This window comes from Vigna angularis, chromosome 8 (genome assembly GCF_016808095.1).
Source record: "Vigna angularis cultivar LongXiaoDou No.4 chromosome 8, ASM1680809v1, whole genome shotgun sequence".
Taxonomy (NCBI): domain Eukaryota; kingdom Viridiplantae; phylum Streptophyta; class Magnoliopsida; order Fabales; family Fabaceae; genus Vigna; species Vigna angularis.
This window is the reverse complement of record NC_068977.1, coordinates 19,634,903-19,653,938: the sequence shown is the minus strand read 5'-3', so window position 1 is coordinate 19,653,938 and position 19,036 is coordinate 19,634,903. Positions and strand designations below refer to the sequence as shown.

Below are 19,036 nucleotides of genomic sequence, written 5' to 3'. Positions count from 1 at the left end.
TGGTATTAGTAGCTCATTATGACTTTGAGTTACATCAAATGGATGTGAAAACAACATTTCTTAATGGTCATCTAGAAGAAGAGGTTTACATGAAACAACCTAAAGGATTATCTTCTAAAAGTAGTGAGAACTTAGTTTGCAAGCTTAATAAATCTATCTATGGATTAAAACAAGCCTTCCCACAATAGTATCTAAAATTTCATGATGTAATCACTTCATTCAGCTTTGAAGAAAACATCATGGATCAATGTATATGTTAGAATGAAATCAGCTATTAAGATTTCTAAGGAATTAGGCTTTACAAAATCTGGGAAATTAGGATTATTGGTTCCTGATTATTAGGAATATTTATTATAATTGATTATGTATTATGCTATAAATACATGTTGTGTGGTCTGCATTAGACACATAATTCATTCAAAACATATACAATTCTATATGGTGTCAGAGCAAGTTCTCCAAGTTTCTTCCACCACTATCTTTGTCGCCCGCCATGTCTGAGTACCTCAGTCCTGCTCTCCTAATTTCAGTTCTCTGCAGTGCCTCTTCCACTATTTGCTACCTCTGTCCACCGTCAACCATAGTCTGCCCCTTTTTCTCTGTCATCGAGCATCCTTTTCCTCCCATGACCACCATGATCGAGATCAGCTTCCTCCGGTGACCACTACGCTTCATTCACTACTTCAACCTGACCGACCATGCTTACACCCAACTGACCGTGCTCTAACCTAACTGACTAGGCTCCAACCCAGCTGATCGTGCTCCAACCCGACTTTGATATGAAGGATATGGGAGAGGTATTTTATGTCATTAGCTTTAAGATCCATAGGGAAAGATCTCGAGGCATGTTGGGTTTGTCTCAAGAGACCTATATCAACAAAGTTTAAGAAAGATTTACATGAAGGATTGTTCACCTAGCTCCCGTTATGAAGGGTGATAAACTCAATTTGAGTCAGTGCCCAAAAAATGATTTTGAGCGGGAACACATGAAGAATATTCCATATGCTTCAGCTATCGAAAGCCTTATGTATGCTTAGGTTTGCACAAGACTTGGCATTGCATATGTTGTTGGAGTTTTGGAAAGATATCAGAGTAATCCAGGTGTTGACCACAGGAAAACTGCAAAGAAGGTAATGAGATATCTTCAAGAGACAAAAGATTGCATGTTCATGTATAGACGAACTGAATGTCTAGAGGTGATTGGCTACTCCGATTAAGACTATGCTAGTTGCGTTGATTCATGAAAATCAACATCTGGTTATATTTTTATTTTAGCAAGTACAGTTGTATCTTGGAGAAGTGTCAAGCAAACCTTGACTGCTACTTATACTGCGGAGACTGAGTTCGTTTCCTCTTTTGAGGCTACCTCGTGTGGTATATGGTTAAAGAGTTTCATATCTAGGCTTAGAGTTGTGGACTCTATTTCTAGGCCATTAAAGTTGTATTGTGACAACTCTTGTTGTGGTGTTTATGGCTAAAAACAATTAAAGTGGATCTCGAAGTAAGCATATTGATATCATATACTTAGCCATTAGAAATTGTGTTAAGGAAAAGAAAGTGATCATTGAATATGTTAGCACTGAGTTGATGATTGTTGATCCTTGGCTTAATACCTCTGATGGTCCCTATTTTCGTTAGGTGTGTTCAATTTGGTCCCATTTTTTTTTGTTCAATGTTGTCCTAAAGAATGTAATTTTTGTTCAATTTAGTCCTTTTTGCAAACGACGTTTAAATCGTTAACGGCAGCCAGTCCAGATGTGCACAAGACTAATGAGATGGCATTTAACTTCTGCCACGTAACCATCTTCTTCAACCTTCAGCCCAAACAGAAACCGAAACCCTAGCGCCGCCACCGAACCCTAATGCCGACCACCGCAGAGATCGTCCAAAGTCACCATGCTGCCGCGAAGCCGCTCCTGCAGAGAACCATGGCAGCCATCACGCGCAACCTCCATGGCCACCACCATCAAAGTCGCGATCTCCTCAGGCCGTCGCGCTACCCAGATCACCTTCGCGCCTCTGCCATCACAGGATTTTCTTAAGAAGCCCACCCAAACCACCAGAAACAGAGAAAGCCGAATCGCACCAGCCAAATCGAGAGCTTCATCGTCAGCGCGACAATCCTTGTCGCCGTCGCGCAAAGCTCCAAGGCCATCATCTTCTCCAACCTGCAAAGAACCACAACGAAATCTAGAAAAATCCCAAATCAAAGAAACCTAAAATCGCGCCGCTGCTTGCCTCCATCGGCCACCATGAGTGCTTTCTTACACAACTAGGTTCGTCTTCTTCATGCTATAATGAGTCGCACAATTCGCGAAATCATCCTCCATTGAAGCAAAACCGCGAGCAGCGTTTTCCTTCTTCTTGCGGCGCAGGCGCAGGAAGGTTTCCCCCAAATGCAGAACCCTAATTTTGGGTTGAAGGTTGAAGAAGATGGTGACGTGACAGAAGTTAAATGCCATCTCATTAGTCTTGTGCACACCTGGACTGTCTGCCGTCAACGATTTAAACGTCGTTTGCAAAAAGGATTAAATTGAACAAAAATTACATTCTTTAGGACAACATTGAACAGAAAAAAACTAGGACCAAATCGAACACACCTAACGAAAATAGGGACCATCAGGGGTATTAAGCCTTGATCCTTTAAATAAAGGCGTGCCACCAAAGAATTTTAAGGATCATGTAGTACCACTTAAGATTGAAACTGTAAAATAATTCTAGAGGGCTTGATTGATCCCTCTCACAATCTTCTATTTATAAGAATAAATTGATACACAAATACATGATAAATAGGGTAACCCTAGACACAATATAATCATGATAAAATAGGATAAATATCCTAACACTCCCCCTCAAGCTGGAGCATACAAATTGTATGTACCAAGCTTGGAACAAATAAACTCAATCCGAGGACCCCTTAATGACTTGGTCAATACATCTGCGAGTTGATCGTTTGACCCAATAAACTCCGTACATATTTCTTTGGTCAACAACTTTTCACGAACAAAATGACAATCAATTTCTATATGTTTAGTCCTCTCGTGAAACACTGGATTTGATGCAATGTGGAGAGCAGCTTGATTGTCGCAATACATCTTCATAGTATGGATGTCACAAAATTTAACCTCTTGAAGGAATTGTTTCACCCATATAAGTTCACATGTTAGTGATGTCATTGCCCTATACTCGGCTTCCGCGGTTGATCGAGCTACTACATTCTGTTTCTTACTTTTCCATGAAATAATGTTTCCTCCCAGAAAAACACAATATCCTGTTGTAGACCGTCTATCAATAGGTGAACCTGCCCAATCTGCATCACAATACCCAGAGACATGAATGCTTCCTTTATCTTCATATAACAATCCTTGCCCGGGAGCCTTCTTTACATACCTTAGAATGCGAATGAGAGCATTCCAATGGTCAATACATGGAGCCTACATGAACTGACTAACCACTCCAACTGCAAAGGATAGATCTGGCCTTGTAATAGTGAGATAAATCAGTTTGCCAACCAGCCTCCTATACCTCTCTGGATCAGAGAATAATTCACCTTCTTCTGTCCTTAATTTCTGGTTTGGGTCCATGCGACTGTCTACCGGTCTACAATCAATCATGCCTGTTTCTTGTAATATATCAAGAGCATACTTCCTTTGGGAGATTACAACTCCATCTTTTGATTGCGCTACTTCAATGCCTAAGAAATATTTGAGACTTCCAAGATCCTTGGTTTGAAAATGTCTACACAAGTACTCTTTTAGTTGAGATATTCCAACAGCATCATTTCCTGTAATGACAATATCATCAACATATACTATTAAGTAAACACATTTCCCGAGAGAAGAATGACAATAAAAAACTGAATGGTCTGCTTCACTGCGTTTTAGCCCAAATTTTTGAACAATGGAGCTAAACTTTCCAAACCAAGCACGTGGGGATTGCTTGAGGCCATATAGAGATCGATGCAATTTGCATACCATACCAAACTCCCCCTAAGCAACAAACCCTGGAGGTTGCTCCATATAAACTTCTTCCTCAAGATCACCATGTAGGAAGGCATTCTTGATATCCAATTGATGAAGTGGCCAGTGACGAATGGCTGCCATGGCAAAGAAGAGACGAATAGTAGTCATCTTGGCTACAGGAGAGAAAGTGTCACAATAATCAAGACCATAAACCTGAGTGTAACCTTTTGCAACAAGCCGAGCTTTGAGCCGATCAATTTCACCATCAGGGCCAACTTTAACTGCATACACCCATCGACAACCAACCGCCTTTTTTCCTGGGGGAAGGGGCACCAGCTCCCAAGTATTACTGTGGTCAAGAGCCTGCATTTCTGCAATCATAGCTTGTCGCCATCCAGGATGATCAAGTGCTTCTTTCACATTCTTGGGTATAACAACAGAGGACACTGAGGATAAAAGAGAAAAATAGGAGGGCGACAATCGATGATAGCTTAGAAAATTATAAATGGGATGAGGGTTCCGAGTGGAAAGAGTACCTTTTCTGAGGGCAATAGGCCATGCTAAATCATTTGCACCAGGAGGCGTGGGAGGAGGTGACGAGGGAGAAGAATCTGAAGTAGGAGATTCACCATTGTCTTGGGGAGGGGGACTATCCATTGGGGCCCTGTGTGGGATGATCTCAGTATGTGGAGAAACAGGTGTAGAAGGATTGTGATCATGACTGGGAATGATAGAGACAGTGGAGCTATTTGACTCAACCATTGGAATAGGAAGGACCTGCTGGAGGATAGAAACATCCTGAACAGATGGAGAGAAGTAAGGAGTCTGTTCAAAGAATGTGACATTGGCAGACATGTAATACTTCTTAGTTTCAGGAGAGTAACACCGATATCCTTTTTGAAGTCGAGAATAGCCTAAGAAGACACATTTGAGAGCGCGAGCGGAGAGTTTGTCTAGACCTGGAGACATGTCATGAACAAAACATACACAGCCAAACACTCGGGGAGATGTATGAAAGAGAGGATCATTAGGAAACAAAATGGAGAAAGGGACTTTATTATCAAGAGAGGAGGAGGGCATCCTATTAATAAGATAACATGCAGTTAAGATGGCATCCCCCAAGTGATGGACAGGAATATGGGCACCAAGCAAAAGGGTACGAGCAGTTTCAACCAAGTGTCTATTTTTTCGTTCTGCTATACCATTTTGCTGTGGTGTATGAGGACAAGTAGACTGATGTAAGATACCATGGGAACTCAAGATGGCAGAAAAGGAGGATGAAAAATACTCTTTGGCATTATCACTTCTTAATATTTTGATTACTTGACCAAATTGATTCTTGATTTCATTCAAAAAGGATGTAAAGATAGCTAACAATTCAGAACGATTTTTCATAAGATAAACCCAAGTACATCTTGAATATTCATCAATAAAGGTAACAAAATATCTAAAACCAAAGGAGGAGATACGACTAGGTCCCCATATATCAGAATGGATGGTGGAAAAACTAGAATTACATATTGATTGAGACCTTTTAGGAAAGGAAGATCTAACATGTTTTCCTAATTGACATGACTCACATTCTAAGGTTTGGAGACCACTAAGTTCAGGACACATCTTTTTTAATTTGGACAAATGAGGATGGCCAAGTCGATTATGTAGCACTTTAGGATTAAGAGCAGCAACACAAGACACCCTTGGACGAGATCCAAAATGGTATAATCCGCCAGCTTCATATCCTTCTCCAATCTGTCTCCCCGAACCACGCTCCTGTATAACAAAAGATTTATGATCAAAGGTTATTGAACAATTTAACATTTTAGTCAATTGGCTTAAGGAAATTAAATTAAAACGACAATTAGGGACAAAAAGGACTGAGTTGAGATTGAGGGAGGGAGACAAAGAAACATGACCGACTCCTTGGAAGAAGTTTTAGATCCATTTGCAAGGGTTATGAAATGAGGTTTTTCTCGAAAGGAAATAGATGAGAACAAAGAGGTATTACCAGAAATGTGATCAGAAGCACCTGAGTCAATTACCCATGAATTTTGACATTCCATAGATTGAGAAACGCAGGCTGTTGATGTATTGGGAGATTGAGATGGTTGTGCCAAGCTGTTAGACTTTAACCTTAAATACTCTTGACATTCATCCTCAGAAAACATAGAAGTGGAGGTTTCAGTTTTCAAAGTGGAAGTTTCAGTCTTCGAAATATTGGCGGTTTTGGAAGGGAAACCATGTAAGGAGTAGCAATTCTCTTGAGTATGACCCATCCTTTTACAATATGTGCATTGAGTACGTCCCCGACCTCCTCGTCCTCCTCCTCTAGTGTCACGTCCTCCTCTTCCTCGTGTGGCAACCATGACAGATGGTTCCACTAGTTCATGCGCTTCTTGAGTTTGAGATACCGGGACACGCAGAAGGCGAGTGGTCAATGTTTCCATAGAGGGGACCTCATGACTAGTTAGAAGTTGATCTCTGAGATGATCAAAATCGGGATGTAGGGCACGAAGGATCAACACCATGTAGAATTTGTCTAGTTTCTTTTTTATATCCTCTAATGGATCTACTTCCAAAAACATCCTAAGTTCTTCGACAGCAGATTGGGCTTCAGCCATGAAGGACACCATATCATGGTCTGCCATTTTAAGAGATGCAAGTTTATTCGTAGTGTCATAGAGACGTTGAATATCGTTGGCATAAATGTTTTGGGCTTTCTTCCAAAAGGAGTGACAAGTTTTGAAAGCCCTCAAAGATACAAAAAGTTTGGGTTCCACTGATTGCCATAACAGGGCACACAACTGGAAATCTGCTTGTTTCCACTGATCAACTTTTTCAGTAGGCACATGGCTTCCATCTCGCTCAAGGTGGTCATAATGCCCTTGGCCAAGGAACCACATTTCAACGGCAGCAGACCATGATAGATAATTTTTTCCATTTAGCTTCTCGGAGGTAATTGATGGACTTCCAGAGAAGGAAAGAGTACTACCAGACGCCATTTCTGAAGAAGACGAATAGTACTAACGAAGAACAAGAAAACCCTAAGGGTTTAGACGAAGGAAACTTTCACAGTGATGGACGACGGTGGCCGGCAATGGCGGGCGGTGGCCGGCGGTGACGGTGGCCGGACGGTGGCCGGCGACGGACGACGGTGGCCGACGGTTGACGGTGGCCGGCGGCGGGCAGCAGCGGGCAGCGGCGGGCGACAAAGAACTGTGGCGCCGGACAGATATATATTACGAGACAGAAACCAGAGCGGGATCGACCCGCTTTGATACCAACTTAAGATTGAAACTGTAAAATAATTCTAGAGGGCTTGATTAATCCCTCTCACAATCTTCTATTTATAAGAATAAATTGATACACAAATACATGATAAATAGGGTAACCCTAGACACAATATAATCATGATAAAATAGGATAAATATCCTAACAGTACCAATGAGACTTCATTCCACAATGTAATTTCATTATAAGTACATTTATTATTTTCAATTAAACTCTTATTCGGTTTGATGTTGTTCTCATATGGTTTTGTGCACATATTTATTTTTGAGAAAATGTTATTTGGTTTGCATCTAGCATAAACATATTAAATTGAGAACTAATGTTGAGAGAAATATATCATGGTACATAAAAGATGATACTCACTGTTAGAAGACCTATAGCCATAACTCATATATAATGTCACTTGTTTGCAGTTGATAAGTGGATAAATGGGCTGGAAAAATGTTAACGATATTGTGAATATTGTAGCAGTTCTTATTTTTTAGGAACATAATATGGTCTATTTAACATTATGCATATTCTCTTTCATGTGCATGGAGGTTATGATTTAGTTGCTAGTTATGATTTAGTTACATATTTTTCGGTTTCATTAACCTCTCTATGTTTGGCAGCAACCTATCCATATTCATTAAAATATGTGATGACCCGGATCTATAAATAGGATGGGGTATTATTAGTTTTTGACACTAAACCTACTCTTCTCTTTAGATAAAGAGAATTCGATGAATATGGATATGTTGCTATCAAACTTGGAAAGGTCAATGGAACGAAAAATCAGCAGCTAAATCATCACATCCATGCACATAAGACAGAATATGCATAATGCTTAATGGACCACATTATGTTCCTAACTGAAACTGCCACAATATTCACAATATAACATTTCCGTGATGATTTCACAAGCATCAACAGCAACAACAATGAAGGCCCTTTTCTCTATTACTCTCACCATTCAAACATAATTCCTCTGTGTTCCCCTTCTATAGCAAAGATGCCACATTCTCAATCAATAAAAAGAAAGGCAACCAAATCAAGTTTAGAACTTTACTACAAAATTTAGCAAACCTCTATTTTGAAAAACAAAATAAAATCACCAGGGTGGTCTTTCCAGCAACAAGTGAAGCACATTGTGCACCACCCCATCAATGAAAGGGAGATTGAATCAATGTGCAGATGAAAAGGGCAATGGAAATTTTCCCGCCAAAGCTTCATCCGGGAAGAACTTGTGAAAACCCAAAATAGCATTTGCATCGTTCTGCAGAATCTGATTCTGTTTGCTATTCAATTTAATGTTTATAGGATTTTGCTAAAATTATAAAATATATAAAATTTCATTTTATTATTTTGATTCCTCTATGTGAAGAAGAAGATATTTTTTTTTTTAAAAAAAAAGAAAGAGTGTATTAGTCTTGGTATTTCCCTATCGGAATTATTTTACTCTCTTCTAGGTCAAATAATCAATAAGTTTTTATTGTGAAACAATTTTTAATAAAAAAAATTTTTGGGGCTTTAAATGTTACAAAAATATTTAAATCATCACTTTAGATATTTATGAGAGATTATTTTCTTACAACCCCTTTGTCATTTTTTTTAACATTTCGTTGTTGATTTTATTTTTATGAATATAAATTATTTTATTGTTTTACTTTTTAAATTTCATAATTATTTTACAATTCAATTAATTAATTATAAAAAATATTTAATTTTTTAATTAAGATATTTTTTTAAATCTAATAATATTAATTTTTACTTTTATGATTAGAATACAAAAAAGTAAAAACACATAGATATGTGTTTCAAGTATAAATGAATAAAAATTAACCTACCTATTTTTTAAAATATAGAAACTAAACAAATTGATTCAAAAGTATATTTATTAAAATCAAATTTTATCTAAAATAGAGAAATCAAAAGCCAATTTTCTTTTTATCATCGTCTATTAATTTCTTTTCAAATAAGTTCATATTCACTATCACTTAACTTTGATATTTCAAGTTATACGAAATCTTCCCGTTAAAAGTGAATACCGGAGGAAAGTATATGTAATAATAATAATAAAAATAAGATTTAATTCTTTTCGACATCCCTATTTGTGCAGGATTGTCTCAAATAGGTCCTCGTTTTCTAAAGTATGTCAAAATGGTCCTTAATTTTGAAAATTGAAATCAATTGCGACCTTCCCGTTAAGTTGGCTGGACGGCGTTAAAGAAATTGATGCGTGGGCTGCTGAGATGACCAAATGGTACTGACGTGGCACAGTACTGTTGTTGACCTGGCTTAATGGTGAGTTTTTATATTTAAAAAAGTGAAATTTTTAAATCAAAACGCAACGTTTTGATTTTTAACAGAATAAATGAACGTTTTAAATGAATCTGATATTTTTAAACCCTATAAGTAAAGGTTTAATTTCGGGGTAAGAGACAATTTTTCGATAATTTGATTACTTTAGACCTTCATACGAAACATATTTGACTTGAGCGTCGGAGTGTCTTCTATAGGTCAACCTCCCTCAAACTGATCGATCATCCAGAGTAGTGAGAGGAGCGAACGTTCGTCCAAGCAAAAGAAGTGGGTAAGATCCATCCTCGTCCCAATCCAGTAGAAACATTTTGGCACCCATCGTGGGACCGAGGATAGTAGAAGAAACCCAATTGAGACCATAAGAATGGCGGGACGACCAGACCTGTTGGCATTAGTCCAGGAGATGCAAAGGCAGATGCGAAGCGCGCTTCAGGGCAAAGGGAACATTAATTCAATGATCGGCAGTGCCTACCAATGCACCAACGGTTGAGCTTGCTCAAACTGAACCCGAGGGAACGACACAGAGTGAAAACAGTTCCAGGACCCGGACAGCCCGTTTGACTAATACTATACGGGTCGATGAGCTTCACCCATTCACGATGGCTATTATGGAGGAGTCAACGCCAGATGAGATGCCTTCAACATTTGACAAATACGATGGATCGGGGGATCCGGAGGAGCATCTTAGATCATTTGTGGACGCTATGGCGTTATACTCGCCTAATGATTTGGTGTGGTGCAGGGTATTCTCCCAATCACTTAAAGGAGAAGCCCTAACGTGGTTTCATTCCCTATGCCCTTGTACCATAGATCGTTTTGGCACATTGAGAAATTTGTTTGAACAACAGTTTGCTTCTAGTCGAGCGCAAAATCTTACTTATCTAGAGCTAACAAAAATTAAACAGAGAAAAGATGAAACCTTGAGAGATTTTATGGACCAATATAATCAGACTATGCGGTAGGTAAAGGATGTTGGCAAAAAATTCATAATGAGAACCTTAGCAATGGCCTTAAGGCTTGGTCCTTTTGCGGACAACTTGTCTGCACAACCACCTACAACCTTGGGAGAAATGCAAGAGAGGGCGATGAGTTTATCCGGATGGAGGAGATGCATGCCTTCTGAAAAAGGCAGCATGATGAAATTGCGCAATCCTGTACAGATTAGGAGCGAAAGGAGGGCAAGCGGACGTTCGTGTAGGATGAACGACGTGGTGCATCATATTTCTTCTAAAAAATGAACATTTCATCATCTTTCTGAATGACGTCAATGCAATGAAAATATGACATTAGAACCAAGTTTGTCATCTTAAAACTTTTAATCATGGCTTCCCTAAATTCTGCAATTATATTTAGGTTGTTGCTATTAAAGATTAAATCATCAACATAAAGGCATACAATAAGAATATGATTAGGCTCAAAAGATTTCATATATAGAGTATGCTCAAACGGACATCTTTGAAAACCATTATGCATAAAGTAAGAATCAAGATTTATATACCAAACCCTGGGTGCCTGCTTCAAGCCAAATAATGTCTTCTTCAGTTTGTAGACTTTATCTTCTTTGCCTTGAATCTCATATCTTGTAGGTTGTTCAACATACACTTCATCTTTAAAAGTATCATTTAAAAAAGAGGATTGAACATCCATTTGGTGAATTTTCCAATTGTTTTGAGTTGATAGAGAGATAATCAGACAAATTTTATCTAATCTCGCTACCTGAGCAAATACCTAAAAATAACCAATACTTAGTTTTTGTTTGTATTGCTACCAATCTTGCTTTAAAGTGATCAATTTCTCCATTAGGCTTGTATTTAGTTTTGTACACTCATTTCACTCCAATTGGTCTTTTTCTTGTTGGTAAGTCTATCAATACCCATGTTTAATGGCATGGAATTCAACATCCATTGTTTTTCTTCAATGTTGATTATTCAAAGCTTCTTCAAATGTTATAAGCTCATAACTTACAAATAAAGCAAAATTGATAATTTCTTCATCAGATAGGTTATTGTCATTTCCCAATACATAATCATCCATCTAGCTAGTACTTTGTGTTGCCTCTATGGTCTGCTTGATATTTATGGCTCATTAAGTGTTGGATCTACATGATCGTTCTCCTCTTCACAACTTTCTGGAATTACTGCAAAATCCTTTTGAGCTTTGGAAGACCAATCCCACATTCATTCTTCATGAAATGTCTCATCTTTGCTGATAACTATTTTCCTTGTCATTGTATTGTAAAACTTGTATGCCTTTGAGCTAGTATTGTAACCAATGAAGATGTATTTCTCCATTGTCATTAAGCTTCTTTCTGAGTTGATTTGGCACATGGACATATGTTGTACATCTAAAAACTTTGAGGTGTCAAATTAAGGGTCTTCTTCCACTCCAAGCTTCTTCTAGTGTTTTATCACAAACAATCTTTGTTGGACACTAATCAAAATAGACACAGTAGCAGAGACTATTTATGTCCAAAATACTTTGGGCAATTGTTTAGCTTTAACCATGTCCATGATTCTTCTATTCTTTCTTTATGTCAATCCATTTTGTTGAGGAGTGTATTTGGTTGTCAATTGATATTGAATCTCATGGTGGTCAAAGATATTTGCACAAGAAATATATTCTTGGTCTCTATCTGTCTGCTCCCGTGCTTTAATCTTGCAGCTACTTTTTTTCTCCACAAATGTCTTAAATGACTTAAAGGCATCACAAGCTTATGATTTTTATTTCAAAAACTATACCCAAGCTTTTATGCTATAAAGTCATCAATGAAAGTAATAAAATACCTACTACTAACATAGGTTGGTATCTCAACCATGCATAAATCTAAATGAACAATCTTTAATAACTTTCTTTCTCTCTAGGACTTTCTAGTTGGAAAATATTCTTTGTGTTTTTTCCCAATTTCACATGTCTCACAAACATTTTCAGAAATGTTTATAATAGGCAAACCAGATACATATACTTTTCTAGATAAAAAAACTTAATCCAAAAAATTGATAATTCTGAAGTGCATAAGTCATAACCAATTATCATTTGGTATGAAAGAACTTAAGCAAGACAATTATGTATATTGAACCTTCAAAGAAAACATGTGATTAAAATTCATTTTATCCTTGGCGATGAATCTCTTATTTTTATCAATCAATGTACAATAACCAATACTAATCTACATGTTGTAGTTTTTTTTTTTTCTGATAATTGTCCCAACTTAACACGTTTTGATGAAGACCATGAGCATGGAAAACATCATAGATGAATCCTAAGAACCATCTTTTAATTTGATGGCAATTATTCTTTTTCCCAAAATTAAAATATATATATTATTTTCAAACTTCTCAATAAATTTTACCACTTTATATAGTGAGGAAAATAAAGCATTTTCCCAACACGTGGTTACTACAACTAGTATCTAAGTATCAAATATTTTCATTGCTTGCAAGATTATTTGCTACTAGAAGTAAAGTATGTGTATTATCAGAACATTCACCAATATGCTAATGATTTGTTGTTTGAATTTGGAGTCTACAAACATGTGCCTGAACTTTCCACATTGGTAGTAACTAAAATATGTCATTTCTTAGTAGTTGAAACCCCATCTTCCTCTTTCACGATTGATAGATTGAAATTGTGTCCACCTCTTTCTTTAAAGTTGCTAGAATCTCTACTTCTAAAATTTAACTTTCCACCTTCATGACCTTTACTATTTTCACTTCGACTTTCTATTATGCCAGTAAAATTCACCTTACTTTTCAAGACTTCTTCATTTACTCTTTCAATCTTCTCTAAAATTCTATTCACATAACTTTTAATACTATCTTGTAATTATGCAATTATCATGGTGTTTGTGTTGTGGAACTCAATTATTGTAGTAACTCAACAATTTTTATGTGCATCACCTTGGTGACTCTTATGAAAAAGGGCACAATATATAAATGCACTCCCGAGTTATAGAAACATTTGGTTAATGTTAAAAATTCTACTTGCAAACAACTTACTTTTCATACACTTTATTCATCTCTAACAACAAAACCATATATAATCATCATCCAATGTAAAAGGGACTGAGCAACCCTTCTACCTATTATTATAAATACTTTTTTAATAGTAAACCTTGCTCTTAATATTTCAATAATTTATCCCCTTACTGGACATGGTGTGGAAAAATTAACTCTGGTAAATTGTTAAATATCCTACTTTAGATTTAAAAAATTTTAATTGTCATCTTTATCAATAGGATACATTTTCCTGCAATCTCATTCTTATGTAAATACTTGCATGATGATGTTCTGACATTCTTTATGAATTTTTATATTAGATCAAATCAATAATGTCCTTCTTCACTAGTTGTTTAATTAATGAAAATTTTAATTTCTTTATCTTAGATTGGGATTTTTTTTTCAAGTTGACACCAAGCATAAAAATTAAACTAATTTTATCTTACATATTTTTGAAATAAAATATATTTATAAGTTTTAGACCTTTCAAACTTTTTTATGAATTTAGTCTTTTATCACTAATCCAGACTTAAACGTTTGCCAGTCAGAGAGAGAAGAAAAAAAAACTAAGCTTTTTAAATAAGAATTGTCTAATATAAAAGGGATTGGTATCAAAATTTTATGATTTTATAAGGACTAAAACAGTCATTAAGTATTAAAATTGTAGAAATTTTTTTATAATAATCAAAATTGTCGGGATAAAAGGGATACATGATAGGTACTAAAATTATATCTAAATCGTGCTTTTAATTTATATTTTTTTATATTTTTGTATTTATAAATATTCGTGAAATATACTAAATTGGATAAATATCAAATGGTGGGTGGAACATGATGGAAATGGAGTAAAATTACCATAACAATCTCAAATAAAATTCAACCTATTAAATTTTTCTCATTTGTCTAACAAAAACTAGTTTGAGTAATTTTTTTTAAAAGCAGTCACAAAAAGGAATTAAAAAAAACAGATAAATTAAACTTTTTAGAAGTTAAAATCAGTTTTTTGAAAAAATTATAAGAACTTAGCTTCTCTAATTGATTTTTTAACTTATTCATAAATTAATTTTAATACATAGAAAACTTATTTAACTTATTTTTTCTAGATTTTTTCTTATAAATAGTGATAAAAAAACCTTGCTCACAGAGAGCTTAAATAAGCCTGACAATTTAAAATTAGGTAACACAAATTCATCCCAACTCATCGTCTAGATACTTTCAACCATAAGAATTGGAGTCTTCCCCATCCGAGGCTTCATAAACAATATTCAGATGGGTTGAAAATGCTTATTTCGATGAAGTGGTCTTTACATAGCCGCTTTTGCTAAAACAACGATGTTATATATACAAGTAAACAATTATAACATTAAATATTCAGTTTTCTCATTACTTAACACTAAACACCTCTAATATATACATAAATCCATCAAAACTTACATGTATATAACTAACCCCTGCGACTTCGTTGAGCAGTGGGTGGTAATTTCTCTGATGGGCCAGTAGGAAGCTTCTTTCCAGTCTCTTGTTCAATCCTCTTCTTGAGCTCCCTCAGTATACGAATTTGTCCAAGCTTCTCAGGAGACAACTTGTCCCAGTAAATCCCTGCAGCAAATAAGTTTTTTTAACAAATATCACAAGTTATGAACATCCAACAAGGGAAAGATAAACTGATGCTACAGAGTTCATGGTTGACATCTCAATGATTTAGAGATTAAAGGGTAAGAAAAAGACGTAAAGACAGATAGGTCGCATTGTTTCACCAACCTTGAGGCTTTGGAATAGTCGTGTGTGTGAAAATGACCTGTGTTGGAGTACAAATGATATCCACTGGTACGTCGTGGATTAGTAGCTTTTCGACTGGAATGTCGTCCACCAATTGGCAGTCATGCACTGCAAGGGTTGTTCTCAATGTTACATACAAAAGAAGACAAATTGCAAATTTTACACAAGACAACAATAAAAAAGTAATGAATTGGGCTGCACATTACAATATGGTATGTATGGAGGAACTGATTGAGGAATATATTGCACCAAAATTCAGTTAGCATGTCAGTATTAGTGCAAGGAAACTATTTGCCCAATATCGTTTTGCAACCCAAATATGTTCGACCCAGATAAACCTTTCTAAATATAAGAGGCTAGAGAATCATATGTGGAAACAGAAATAATATCAAGCATACAGGGTATATAATTCTTTTAAAAGAAAAATGTTTTTCTTAAAATCCATAACCAACTTCAACTGAGTGTTATACATGCAGGTACTTCAACTGTTGAAATTGTGTTTCCAAAATGTCCAAGAGAAAAGTTTAAAATGACGGGCTCACAAAAGTGGTGAAGGCAGGTTAGGAACCAAAACTACCTGAGGTAACAACTGGTGTTGAATCATCGATGGCTCCCATGTACCTCAGCATACCGTATTCAAGTTCTGCAAATCCCTGCAGTTCAAATCATCTTTGTTGAAGGAACATTTAAATTCAAAAGTCCATTAATAGATTAAAAGGTCACTCAAGGCTCACTCATACAACGTCAGAGGAAAGTAGGGATTTTTGTTTCACGGAAGCTTTGAAACTAGACTGAGGTTGGTTTCCTTCCACGAGGTATATTTCATGGGCAAGAAGTTTCATGATATGTAAGCAAATAGAAAGTCAAAGAAAAATTTTAAACCAAAGATCATACAGGTTGCCAAGCATTAAAAATCTAATTTTGTAGTTTTAGCCTTTTAATCGATAAGTGAACAAAAAGATTTAACATGGCCATAATAAAATTAAAAGACATGTAAATTTACCTCTCCCTTTCCCAATCGAGCCCCTGTACTTGGGTCAACAGCAACTGATCCAATAACAATAAGATCTACCTTTATCTTTTCATCTAACCCAATCGGTCGTCCATGCTTGGCAACACCAACAGAAGTGCAGGCTTCCCTCATGGTATCCAAAGTTAACATACTGGATTCAAGAATCGAGAAGAAACCTGTTCTCAGTCGAGGTTGAGGAGTCAACAACTTCTTGCCATCTGCGATATATATTGAAGATATACGGTCAGAAGAGAACTAGAGGAGAAGAAGATAAGAATCTCGAGTCTTGAATTAATTAAATTCTTAAAGTCTTATTTTATTATTATAATTTTATAAAATTGATCACAAATTCTGCTTTAGCCAGTTCAAGCTTCTTAATGTTATTTACATTATGCTCAATTTAGATGATAAAGGACCAGTAAAGAATTAGTCTCATACTCTCCCACTTATCAAAATAATAAGGCAAATCAAGAGTAAAGATCGCAGGCCATCACAATCACCAGAAGGCAGGTATATCAAACTTAACAAAGTGAAATATAGCACTTTCAGTAAAAAAGATTTACACGGTAAAAAACCATCATGACCATATATATCTGAAATTCATAACCAAAAAAGGTTTTATATGACCTAATAACAAAAATACCGAGTGTTACAGGAAAATCCACCTTTAAGGATTCTAAAATTTACATCAAATTATCAATATATGAATTGCTTTAGAATCCATGTGGTCAGACATCCAGTATGCTAGCTGGAGCCTTCAATGTCACAAGATCTTACATGTTGTCAACATAACGAGGATTCTCAAATTGATTACTAATAAATGTATTAAATAAAACCTGAAATGTGAAGTTCAGCCACTGACATCTAAGCCAGATCTTCACAACTCTATCACGCCACATCAATATTGCTCAAAAAATAATAGTGTCAATGTAATCTACTCAACAAATTTTTATCAAAGCCTCACTTCTAAAGGCAAAACTAATAGTAGCTTACTGCAACAAGGGATATACTGATTTACAATGACAATTAATAATCCATACTGATTATCGTTCATTTTTAGCTGCACCATACTAATACAACTTTGCACATGAAACCCTCTATGTTTAGATGGAACAGTTCAGGTTCAGGAAGATGCTCCTGAGCTTACATGGTGCAATCCACTAGTGCAGTCATGCATGCAACAACTTGTACCACTTAACTGTCAAGCAGCGTTTATTTTTTTTTTGGATATTCTTCACTTAGAATAATGCTAACATTTAGACTACTCTTGCACTCACAACAACAACAAGTGATCAACACCTGAGATATTAATATGAAAAAATTTAAAACTGAGCCACCGATATTGAGAAGTAGCTAACTGTGCGGTTTTGTATGATTACAAAAGCGAGTGCTAGTAGCATTATTCTTCCACTTATCATGAGCATATATCTTTAGAAGACTTTTTCATTTCTTCTTATTTCTCACTTATCTACAATCCCTTCAAACTCCAGAAAAATTGCAACAAAACCAATGAGGCGTCAATCACACAGCAGCACACACAAAAAAAAATTGAACATTCCCCTCCCCACTCAGCCCCACTCAAAACCAATGTTCATAAACAACATTCCCCTCCCCACTCAGCACCACACAAAAAAGAAACACCAAATGAAGTAACAGACCTGAAAGAGTGAGAAACCTGACTTGTTTCTGAGGAGAATCGGGATTAACCTTTACACATTGAGCAACTTGAAAAACATCTAGCTCCCTCATCTGCCAAAACCACATCAAGCAGTTCAATTAACCCATTTCAAATCCAGGGTAAATATACTGATACTTTTTTCACTTAACACGCTTTCTTATGGAAGCTAAACCTCCTCATATCAATCTTATTCATTTCGTTTGATACTATACTCCTTTAAACGATTTCATTTCATTTAATTTCCTGTTATCAGATTATATTGAAATTTATTTAATTTTCCCTTCACTTTGTCTTCTCTGTTTATAAAAAGTTTATCCTAATCTAACCATACCTTGCTCTTCCATTAAGCGGGTTCTTCACTTTCCATTAAAAAATAAATACCTTTTGAGCAGCGACGGGAGCCCCAACGAAATTGGGAATGCGATGGTGAACGGGTCGAGGGTTGTTGGCAAAATTGCGGGCTTCCATAGTGTCCCATATTCTCTTTCTGATTACCCATTTCCAGGCCTTCGGGTCGGCAGTTTCCGCCATGGCTCGCCGGGCCTCCGCGTCGAGCGCCAGCCGCTCCGCCTCGAACGCCGCCGCGTCGAAGGGCTGATTATTCTTGTCTGTCCTGGCCGATTCCACCTTGAAGCACCGGCGAGGATGCGTGGAGAATGAAAAGGTGCAGAGGGAGGGCGTCTTGACGGTGTTGGTTGTGAGCATAAATGGATGTGATAAGCGGAATGCCTCCATTTTATTACCAAACGTTTCGGTTTGATTTGAAATTATGCTCTGCTCAGGTTACAAGTGTACATATTGGAAAAAAAATAAAAAAAAAATAAATACGAGGAAGACATATTGTATTTCATAAAAAATTAAGATGGACTTGAGATTAATATTGATAAATATATTTCTATAAGGCTTATGATAGATTGACCAATATTACATAGAATATTAAGGGACTCCACTGAGACATAGAATATTAAGGGACTCCACTGAACAAGGACTCCGTTAGACAATCAGGGAAGAACTATGTATA

The 19,036-nt window shown here is 36.4% G+C and overlaps 1 protein-coding gene across 1 annotated transcript; it reads right to left on the bottom strand.

The window, feature by feature from the left end:
- Positions 1 to 14,816: 14,816 nt before the first annotated feature.
- LOC108344760 (5-formyltetrahydrofolate cyclo-ligase-like protein COG0212) lies at positions 14,817 to 18,796 on the bottom strand. Its single transcript, XM_017583247.2, has 6 exons — positions 18,397 to 18,796; positions 17,996 to 18,086; positions 16,329 to 16,555; positions 15,903 to 15,978; positions 15,308 to 15,433; positions 14,817 to 15,145 (listed from the first exon to the last, which is right to left on the bottom strand). The coding sequence occupies exons 1-6, from the start codon at positions 18,748 to 18,750 to the stop codon at positions 14,991 to 14,993; spliced, it is 1,029 nt and encodes a 342-aa protein (XP_017438736.1). The 5' UTR covers positions 18,751 to 18,796; the 3' UTR covers positions 14,817 to 14,990.
- Positions 18,797 to 19,036: the final 240 nt, after the last annotated feature.